Below are 11,749 nucleotides of genomic sequence, written 5' to 3'. Positions count from 1 at the left end.
GTTTGGAAGGGATGAAGGAAGCAATTGAGACTAAGTCAATCCAAATCCAAGACCAATTAATATAACAAATCCAATTTTTGCGTTTTAGTCCTTGAATATCCAAAAATTTCAAAATAGTCTCTGATAAATATCAAAACGGCCTTTGAATAATAAAATCTCCGGTTATCTCAAATAAACTCAATTAAGATAAATTCGGGGCGTTACAAGTGCTATCCAAGTTTTGAAGCTAGCATCTGCAGCAATCATCAGAGTGGTTAGCAACAAATCTTAAGCTAAAGGTCCGTCCAAGTTGAGCAAGAATAAGCCTAGAATTCAACTGAAGAAGTTGCCTTTTTCTGTCCAGAATCGAGCATCTTAGTTCCCCAAAAGGTTTTAGCAGATTATGTCCTTCATTTTCGTATGAGATTTACACAAGTTCGAGGTTTCCAACAACACCTACTCCTACACGATTTTCTTGGAAATCAAACTTACATATTTCTGTTTCGTGATATAAGTCTTTACACTTATATACAAATCTTGAGTGAGTTTAAGTTTTTCTAAAATAAATTACGTATGCTTTTTTGAAATTTTGATCGGCATAATACGTATATCCGTTTCATTTTGATATGTTATTTTGAATTTGTTGGCTATTCGTTATATTATTCGAAGCATGTTAAAGTTATTAGATTGCACTGTTAAGAATTGATTTAGAAATGATTAAAATTTTCGATGATTTAATTTGATATGGCCCTGATACGGTGGGTTATAATAATTGTCCCTTTAGTCTCAGCCCTTAGAGGAGTAACAGATAGAGGACTGATCAGTAAACCATAGAAAATGAGATAATTATCAGTGCAAAGTTTGCTTTGTATTTGTATCAGATTCAACATGCTTAATTTGTTTCGAGAATATAATATGTACATGTGTATATTTTGGTGTTTATCATGTTCGATCGGCCCCCACTTGCTGAATGTTTTTCAAAACACTCACCTCTACCTTCCTCCCCAGATAACGCAAAACAGTTGGAAGAGGATGACAACATGCATTCTGGGGTTGGTGACCAAGTTGTGAAAATCCTATTAGTACGTAGTTTATTATCTATTATATTGTCTCTCCGCTATTATGACTTTCTGAATTAGGCGGTGTGATAAGTCCTAAGGTAGGGGCGGATATATTACAAGATGTTGTAATTGTCAAAGTCTTTTAGTGGATCCTTCCAAGGAGGAAGAATGGGTAACCTAGAAGATCGAACTTCGAACATTCATAAACAAATATATGTTTCTTTACTTTATTGCATTTAATTATTGTTGATGTTTTTGGATGGTTTGTTTAAGTGTGTTCTTTAAAATACAAAAATGTTGTGTACAAATGCTTAAACCTTAATGTTTTATTATTTCAACTTGCAATCTTTTCAAACGATTATTCAAATGCTTAATCAATTAGAGGGATTATGTTTAGTGATTTCCACTTGGTTTTGTAACCAAAATCGATATAATTTATCGGTGCTTGGTTCATATTGTTTTAATATTTGACAAAATGATAATTCAAAATGAGATTAGTTTTGATGGGATTTTATTTAATTAAGTAAAATTCTTACAAATTAAATTGATATGATTTCATGGGAATTGAGTTATAAAAACAATAAAATTATTTTTAATAATAAATTTATATAATTTACTTTTTTTGAAACTTTTTTTACAAAATATCATTTATCCAAAAGTTATATTATCAATTCGCACCATTATATTATATTATCTACATTTTTGAAAAATCAAATAAAAAATATTTTTATATTTAAAAAATTCTATAATTATTTTTTCTCTTAAAAAAAACTTCATTATTTTTACTACCAAAAACTTTAATTATCAAAATTTGCTACATTTATTTTTAATTTATTTTGATAAACTTTACGTTTTTTGTCCTTTCTAAAAATAACTATTTAACAAAAATAGTTTTGATATGTTGAATTTTTTTGGGTTCTTGATAAACTATATATGAATATTTATATAAATTTTATTAATAAAAAAATTTTAAAATATGAAATACAAATATTTTAATATAAATATTATTATTTTTAATCATCAAATCAAATTCCAAATTACATTTTAACTAAATTTTATGGATTTAAAATCCAGTTCCAATTCAATAATAAAAATGGAAGATGATAGTATTCGAGGTAAAGAAATCAGCCCATTCCATTCATCTTCTTTTCATGAATTCATACATCGATTTTATATTATACCCCTTTTAATTTCCTTGCTAATGTTTCGTTTGCTTAAAGCGATTTTCTATATCCTTTACGAATCCATTACCTACATGTGCTTTGCTACTAATACGGTTTAATTTAAAACATTGTTACAATGCAGTTAAAAGGACAAAATTATCAATTCACGTCCAAAACTCTGAAATATGTATAACATAAATTATGAAATTTCAATTATTGAAAATTTAGATCGAGCAGTCATTTATATATATAGTTAATTAATTAATAATAACACTAATTTATATTTTACAACCAATTTTGAAAATTAACCATACAAACGTTTCCAGCAGATGACTATCTTTACATACAACCAATCTTTTGCAACAACAAGCATCCTAAAATATGCAAATCTACAAGTTATATTGAGAAGAAGAGTCGCGAGAACACACCAAAATCCAACGATAAACCCGAACGTCATACTAATGTAAAATCCTTTAGTTATGAGCTTGTCCCCATCTATTCCATCAACTTACTCAGGCTTGCCATGTTTTTCACCATCCCCTGGACAAGGATGTGAGAGAGGAGGACCACATAATTCAGGATTCCCAAAGAACGAATCAGAGTTGAAGGTCATCAAGTGTTTGTTCCAAGGAATTCTGCCCGACAAATTATTGTATGATAAGTTGAGTACTCCGAGTTGATTCAGCTGTGAAAGTACATTTGGAATGCAACCAGTAAGGTTATTTCCGGACAAATCAAGAAAATTTAATAGTTCCACGTTTCCAATGTTAGGTGGAATGGTTCCTACAAGGTGATTGCCCGAAAGGTTCAAGGCAATAAGGCCATCGAGACCCGTAACTTGAGAAGGGATTTCTCCAACTAATTTGTTTTCAGAAAGATCAATGAGTTTCAAAATGTAAAGAGTTTCATGGTTCTCCTCGGCCTCTTTACCTTTCCACACTACCTTTAAACGGTTATATTTATCTGGAATTGTTGATGGTTCTCGAACACAAAGATTTGCATAATCGCACTGCCCCTCCATTGTAAAAACATTCTTCCCATATTGAAGGACTACAGGACTCGCTTGATAGTTTATTTCAGGCGGAAGGAGGCATAGACGTTAAATTATTAAAACAACTTGGTATAGTACCAGAAATGTTATTGGAAGAGATGTCCAAAACCTGAAGCTTTTGAAGATGACACAAGGTTGAAGGCAAACTGCCACTGAAATTATTGAATGTCAGACTTAGAAAACTCAATTCTGATAAGCTTTCTCCTATCCAAGCTGGTATTTTTCCCGTAAAGTGGTTTTCTCCAAGAATCAAATAGCGCAAACCACTGCACCCTCTTAATGATTTTGGTATTTCCCCTCGAAAACTATTGTTCCACAGATGCAACGAAACAAGAGTACTCGGCCAGAGGATGGAATCTTGAATATCACCTGTTGTATTTCAGAGCACAAGGAGAGCAATTTATATCATTCACGGCAACCACTATCAATAGACGATTCACCAAAATCCAGCCAACATTCGAAGAATAAGAACACACGCAAGAGAAACAATAACAACACGGCAATTTACTTTGTTCGGATTGAGATCAATCCTACATCCAAGGTTCTGGGAAACTCCCAAAGAATTCACTAAGAATCGAGACAAAAAAACCAGTTCAATACAATCCTCTCAATCGATGTTATGCCACGAACTAAAACAAGTAAATCAGGCATAAAACGAACAAGAACATCAGGGACACAATCACCGAAGTTTCAGCTCCAATCAGGAACCCTTCAATCTTCACTCTAATATCAAGAAGAAGATCCCTAATAATCTTCAAGGATAAGAACTGTTCGACGACTCAAGAAGGAGAAGAGCACCCAGATCTATTTTACTTTTTCTGTGTCGATTAACCCCCCAGATCCAAGCTCTACTTAAACTAACTCAACTAATTAACTACCCTAACTAACTGAGCTAATCTAATCTGTTGAATAACATCTAAACTCTATTAGACTGATCTAAGCCGTTGAATACAACTAATGCTCAAGTCAACAAGTCAACATTTTATCCCACAAATCTCCACCTTTGACAGATTCGTTGCTCCAAAAAAAAATGAATTCAATGAGTTCCCATTTCAACAGAGATTAGATCACTCCACAAGCTGCAGCATGCTCAAAGCTTGATTGAGCTTGCCAACCGGTATTACTTTAGTTAACATATCTGCCGGATTAACATTTGTATCAATTTTCAAAATTTTAATCAATCCTTTTGATACAATGTCCCTTACAAAATGCAACCTTACATCTATATGCTTTGTCCTTTCGTGAAAGACAGAATTTTTCGATAGATGTATAGCACTTTGTGAATCACATAATATTGTAACACCTTTCTGCTTGAATCCAATTTCTGTCACAAATCCTGAGATCCAAAGACCTTCTTTTACAGCTTCTGTTAAGCTTATATACTCTGCTTCAGTAGTAGATAACGCAACCACACTTTGCAAATTTGACTTCCAGCTCACTACATTTCCTCCAAAAGTGAACACATATCCTGAAATTGACCTCCGTTTATCCAAATCAGCTGCATAATCTGAATCACAATAACCAGTGACTTCATATGGTTTCAATGCAGGTTCTGAATACTTCAGCTTTAATCTTTTAGTTCCCTTAAGGTATTTTAGTAACCACTGTACAGCCTTTCAATGATCTCGACTTGGTTTACTCATGAACCTACTAACAAGACCCAAACTATAAGTAATATCTGGACGAGTTGAAACCATCATATACATGATGCTTCCTACAACATTAGAATATGGAACATTCTTCATATGCAAAGCCTCTAACTCTTCTTGATCTTCCTTCATTGCTTTTAACTTGAAATGAGCACCAATAGGAGTAGTTACTGATCTAGCTTCTGCCATATTGAAAGTTTCTAGGACCTTGTTTATGTAACTTTCTTGAGTCAAACACAAAATCCTTGTCCTTCTATCTCTTTGAATTTCAACTCCTAGTATTTGCTTTGCTGGACCAAGATCTTTCATTTCAAATGCAATATTAAGCTGCTGCTTTAGTTTCTGAATTTCCTTAAGCTCTTTTCATGCTATAAGCATGTCATCCACATAAATCAACAGATAGATAAAACACTGATCATGAAGCTTCTTGAAATAAACACAACTGTCAAATTTGAACCTTTCATAACCTTGCTGGAGCATAAAATCATCAAAACGTTTATACCATTGTCTTGGTGATTGTTTAAGACCATACAAGGATTTTTTCAGCATACAGACTTGTCCTGCTCGAGGATTAATCTCAAAACCTTTAGGCTGTGTCATCAGAATCTTTTCTTCTAGATTTTCATGTAAGAACGCTGTTTTAACATCTAGTTGTTCTAATTCAAGATCTTCCATAGCTGTAATGGCAAGCAAAATTCTGATAGAAGTGTGCTTCACGACTGGAGAAAACACTTCATGGTAGTCTATACCTTCAATCTGAGAGAATCCTTTTGCAACTAATCTAGCCTTGTATCTCGGTTTTTCAACTCCTGGGATTCCAGGTTTTCTTTTGTATATCCATTTGCATCCAATCACCCTCTTATCTTCTGGTTTATTGACTAATGTCCATGTATTCTTGATCAATGACTTATACTCTTCTTGCATAGCATTCTGCCAGAGTGCTCTATCTTTACCTTTCATTGCCTCTTCATATGTTGTAGGTTCATTTACTTCCATTAATTCAGCCATATTAAGAGCAAAAGCAGTGAACTCAGATGATGCAAATCTTGAGGGAAGCCTGATTTCTCTTCTTATTCTGTCTCTTGCTAGTTTATAGTCTTCCAAATTGTGTTCAGAATCTGTATCAACATCTTGTTCATCTTTGTTTTCATTTGAGACCTCTGACTTTTGAATTTCATTGTGACATATATCATAAGAATCTTCAGGTGAGTCTTGGTTAGCTCCACCTTCATCCTTATACAGTGCATTGTTGGATGTTTGAGTCTGATTTTCATTGTGAAAAGGCTGCTCAGCTTGTTTAGAGCTGGATGCTCCTGGAACAACTTTGTTAGCATAAAAATTAGACTCATTAAATACCACATCTCTACTGATAATGCACTTTTGTTCATCTAAAAGCCAGATTCTATACCCTTTTACGCCAGTAGGATACCCCAAGAAGATGCCCTTCTTAGCTCTAGGACTTAACTTCCCTTGATTTGCATGAATATATACAACACAACCAAAAGTCCTTAGATGTGTATAACTTGGTTTTATGCTAGACCATTTCTGTTCTGGAACCATAAACTCGATGGCAGAAGATGGTGATAAATTGATCAAGTAACAAGCTGTGGAGGCAGCTTCTGCCCAGAATCTTTGTGGCAATCCACTCTCACTAAGCATGCATCTATCTTTATTCATGATAGTTCTATTCATACGTTCCGCAACTCCATTTTGTTGTGGTGTATAAGTGCAAGTCTTATGTCTAGTAATGCCATACTTAGTACAATATTCATCAAAATCATGATTACAAAATTCCAAGCCATTATCAGTTCTTAAAGTCTTGATTTTATTTCCAGATTTGTTCTCAACTAAGATTTTCCACTCTATAAACTTGCTAAAAGCTTGATCTTTTGTTTTCAGAAAATATATCCAAACTTTTCGAGAATAGTCATCAATAAAGGAAATGAAATATTGACATTTAGAGAGTGATAGAGGTACCTTAGGAGATCCCCACAGGTCAGCATGTATATAATCCAGAGGTGACTTAGTGTTATGAGTAGCTGTATTGAAACTCAATCTATGTGTTTTACCTAAAACACAATTCTCACAGAAGTTCAGATTACTGATGTATTTTGCATCCAGAAGCCCCTGCTTGCACAACTCTTGTAACCCCTTTAAGCTCATATGCCCGAGCCTTTGATGCCAAAGAAGAGTTTGATCTTTATCAGACATGGTTAGATGAGTTTCAGATAATAGAGTTGATCCCTGAAGTATATACAGCCCTTGTTTCAGAATGGCTTTCATTACCACTAGTGAACCTTTCACTACTTTAAGAGTGTCACCTTGAGCTTTGTAACTCATCCCCTTCTGATCCAAGGTACCTAAAGAGATCAAATTCCTTTTTAGCTCAGGAATGTACCTTACATCAGATAGAATCTTCACTGATCCATCCCACATCTTTAGCTTTATTGATCCAACCCCATGAATTTTGCAAGACTCATTGTTTCCTAGAAGCACATAGCCTGTTTGTGTCTCAACGAAATCTGAGAACCAGTCCTTTCTAGGGGACATATGATAGGTGCATCCTGAATCAAGAATCCATTCTTCTTTTGGGTCATCCATTGAGATGGTTAGGATCTCAGCCTCTTCATAACTCTCAAGAATATTTGCTGCATCAGTTGTATGAGTGACCTCCTGTCCTTGATTGGATTTTCTCAAAGGACAGAACCACCTGATGTGGCCTTCCTTCTTGCAAGACCAACATGTTCTCTTTGGTCTTGACTTAGATCTAGACCTTGATTTTGGCCTACTGGCAGGTTCTCTTTTCTCAAGTGATCTTCCTCTTATATTTAGGCCTTCTCCAGCAGGCTTTTGAAGCTTTCCATTTGCCTTCAAGTCTAGTTCCTTGGAATAAGCTGCTCCTGTCACTTCTTCAAGTGTAAGAGTCTCCCTGCCATATTTCAAGGTGTCCCTCAGTTGATCATATGCTCTTGGCAGGGAGTTTAGAAGAAAGATTGCCTGATCTTCCTCATCAATATTGACCTCCATATTCTCGAGATCTGATAACAGCTTAGTAAAATCATCAATGTTCTCATCTATCGATTTGTGTTCCTCCATCTTAAAGCTGTAAAATCTCTGCTTCAAGTATATCCTATTTGGTAATGCTTTTGTCATATACAATTGCTCCAGTTTGAGCCACATATCGGCAGCAGTTTTCTCTCTTACAACTTTTCTAAGGATCTGATCACTTAGACTGAGAACAATTGTGTTTCTTGCCTTCTTTAATATCTCTGATTTGTTCTCCTTCGAATCTGGAATCTTAGACTCTCCTAATAATGCATCATCAAGACCAAGATTTCCTAGATGTGCTATCATCTTCTCCCTCCATAGGTTGAAGTCATTTTTTCCATCGAATTTCTCTACCTCAAATCTTGAGGTGGACATTGCTAGAGAGTGTCCCTGGCCAGTAGACATGCTTCAACAATAATTCCACACACACCCGAGACAGGATAATCCAATGATTCAAACAAGAGGAAGATAGATCAGAACACCCTCTCAAGATCTTTTCGCCCCAAGATTTTTACCTTGAGGCTCTGATACCACTTGTTGTATTTCAGAGCACAAGGAGAGCAATTTATATCATTCACGGCAACCACTATCAATAGACGATTCACCAAAATCCAGCCAACATTCGAAGAATAAGAACACACGCAAGAGAAACAATAACAACACGGCAATTTACTTGGTTCGGATTGAGATCAATCCTACATCCAAGGTTCTGGGAAACTCCCAAAGAATTCACTAAGAATCGAGACAAAAAAACCAGTTCAATACAATCCTCTCAATCGATGTTATGCCACGAACTAAAACAAGTAAATCAGGCATAAAACGAACAAGAACATCAGGGACACAATCACCGAAGTTTCAGCTCCAATCAGGAACCCTTCAATCTTCACTCTAATATCAAGAAGATACCTAATAATCTTCAAGGATAAGAACTGTTCGACGACTCAAGAAGGAGAAGAGCACCCAGATCTATTTTACTTTTTCTGTGTCGATTAACCCCCCAGATCCAAGCTCTACTTAAACTAACTCAACTAATTAACTACCCTAACTAACTGAGCTAATCTAATCTGTTGAATAACATCTTGACTCCATTAGACTGATCTAAGCCGTTGAATACAACTAATGCTCAAGTCAACAAGTCAACATTTTATCCCACATCACCCGACAAATTATTGTTTGCCAAATTAAGATACTGGAGTGATACAAAATTATGCAAACAAGTAGGAAGCTCGCCTGATAGTAGGTTGTCCGAAACATTAAGTAGCGCTAACGTATATGGGTCTGTATCAGAAATATTGATATCGCTGCAAATTCCATTCAACTTCCCGGAAATCTTGTTTTTTCTTAGATTCAGAGTTTCTAAAATTGGAGGGAAATGTGGTACCCAACCATTAAACTCGTTGAAGCTCAAGTCCAATGTACGAAGCTCAGGAAAGTTGGACGATAAATCAGGTACATGGCCAAAAATTTGATTGTGCGACATATCTATAGAACTCAAACTACTCGAATTCTTCGGAAAACTATCAAAAATTTTGTTATTCGAAATGTTTAGATGAGATAGAGATGACAGAGTCCAGAAAGCATCAGGAATACTTCCCTCAAACATGTTATTTGAGAGATCAAGAGATGAAAGGGACACCAAATTTCCTAAAGAGTTAGGTATCCTTCCTTGAAACATGTTATTTGAGAGATCAAGATCTGAAAGCTTTGTCATATTCCGCATAGTAACTGGAATCCCACCTTAAAAATAATAGGATATTAAATCAGCTCAACAAAAAGGGAAAATGAAGTTGAGATTAAATAAAATCATGTGAGGCGATACAAAGTTAATTTAATTTGAAAATACTGAAATTACCTCGAGTAGAGAAATCGTGCCTTCTTCAAATTATTTTTATATTTTGTATATATGAATGTAACTTTTTAAAATAAAAAAAACACGCATTTTATGCTTCGCTTGCAAAATACAGTATATTCCTAATTTCAAAGTTTAATTAGCTCCCAATAATTAAAAGTATATTATGAAAGAGCTACGAGATATATATATATATAGAGAGAGAGTTTTGATATTATGAGCAACCACCATGGGCACCTACATTGTCAACAGCAACAGCTGACGTGGCAATCTTGTACATCAAACGAACCATTAATTGGTTAACGAGCTAATGTTCCAATTCAATCTATATATGTATGTCCATCACATCACACACCTACATTCCTAATGTTTGTTGTCCATATGCACAAAATCTCATCTCTAAAATAATGTTTGCCGGGAGAAAACTATGTTATACAGTTTATACTATTTTGCTCAAGTCGCTATATTAATTAGTGGATTACCTATAATCAGGATATTAGCTAGGCTGCCATTGCTAAAAAGTTCATTATGAAAGAGATAGGATATATATATGCATGGTAATTAAGAATTTAAAATACGTGATTTTACACATCCAAATCATTATAAATAATACCTTCAAGCATGTTAGAGGAGAGATCAAGCCGAACAAGAGACGTCAAATTCCCGAAAGATTCAGGAATCCTCTTCTCAAGCTTGTTTTCGTGGAGGTCCATATAGGTAAGGGACACCAAATTCCCTAAAGCACTAGGAATCCTGCCATCTAGCTTGTTGTACGAGAGATCCAGATGGAGAAGAGATGCTAGATTTCCCAAAAAGTTAGGAATCCGACCTTCAAAATAATTTGAAGACGCATCAAATTAACCCAAACAAATGCAGGATTTTTTTTAAAAAATTTTTTTTTAATTTTTTGCTTCATGTTTGTAAGATTTTATGTACCGCTTCCCAAATAGTTAATTAATACATCTTCTGTCGTTCCCCACCACGACCTCCCCTGAATCCTAGTTCGTAAAATGAAATAAAGACATGCATGTCTCCATTAAAATTAGTTTGTTCCTATCATTATAAACATGCAATACCTTCAAGAATGTTACGGGAGAGAGAGAAATAAGAAAGAGACGTTAAATTCCCGAAAGAATCAGGAATCCTGCCATCCAGGTTGTTGTAGGAGACATGGAGCTCGAGAAGAGTTGCTAGATTTCCGAAAGAGTCAGGAATCCGACCTTCAAAATAATTTAAAGACAGATCAAATTTAAATTTTATGCTTCATGTTTATAAAATTTTATGTTTTGCTTCCCAAATACATCATCTTTCGTTCCCCACCCCGACCTCCCCTGAATCCTAGTTCGTAAAATGAAATAAAGACATGCTTGTCTCCATTAAAATTAGTTTGTTCCTATCATTATAAACAATACCTTCAAGAATGTTGTTGGAGAGATAGAGATAAGAAAGAGACGTCAAATTCCCCAAAGAATCAGGAATCCTACCATCCAGCTTGTTGCGGGAGAGATCAAGATTGAGAAGAAATGCTAGATTTCCTAAAGTGTCTGGAATCCGACCTTCAAAATAATTGGAAGATATATAGATCAAGTTAACCAGAACAATTTCAAATTAAAGTAACTCAATTAATTAATTAATTAATTAGTGTGTTGTTCTAATTCAATCTATATGCGTATATATGTCCGTGGCCACATTCCTAAAGCTTATCCATGTGAGCAAAATCTCATATCTAAGTTTTCATTTGAATTGATACGCTTGAAATCCATTATTTCGATACATAAACAGCTAGTACCTACACTGCATGTACTTCTAGCTATTCACTGTCGGGGAGTACTTCAAATTTAGAGTTGATATTTTACAAGATTTCTGATATATATATTTTTAAAATTTTTTTACTGATAATGATAATTAAGCTCTTTTTAAATAACTAGTAAGGAACACGTGCTTCACAC

The 11,749-nt window shown here is 34.7% G+C and overlaps 1 protein-coding gene across 1 annotated transcript; it reads right to left on the bottom strand.

The window, feature by feature from the left end:
* Positions 1–8,211: 8,211 nt before the first annotated feature.
* LOC140871446 (uncharacterized) lies at positions 8,212–11,563 on the bottom strand. Its single transcript, XM_073273960.1, has 5 exons — positions 11,551–11,563; positions 11,213–11,356; positions 10,877–11,020; positions 10,414–10,629; positions 8,212–9,688 (listed from the first exon to the last, which is right to left on the bottom strand). The coding sequence occupies exons 1-5, from the start codon at positions 11,561–11,563 to the stop codon at positions 9,096–9,098; spliced, it is 1,110 nt and encodes a 369-aa protein (XP_073130061.1). The 3' UTR covers positions 8,212–9,095.
* Between the last annotated feature and the right edge of the window lie 186 nt (positions 11,564–11,749).

The sequence above is a fragment of the Henckelia pumila genome, chromosome 1 (genome assembly GCF_033568475.1).
Source record: "Henckelia pumila isolate YLH828 chromosome 1, ASM3356847v2, whole genome shotgun sequence".
NCBI lineage: Eukaryota > Viridiplantae > Streptophyta > Magnoliopsida > Lamiales > Gesneriaceae > Henckelia > Henckelia pumila.
This window is presented reverse-complemented; position numbering and strand designations above follow the sequence as displayed.

Coding starts and splice junctions, on each gene's coding strand:
- LOC140871446 (XM_073273960.1), bottom strand. Junction 10,630..10,876: donor CTCCCGTAACATTCTTGAAG/GTATTGCATGTT, acceptor ATTATTTTGAAG/GTCGGATTCCTAACTTTTTG. Junction 9,689..10,413: donor CTCCTCTAACATGCTTGAAG/GTATTATTTATA, acceptor ATTATTTTTAAG/GTGGGATTCCAGTTACTATG.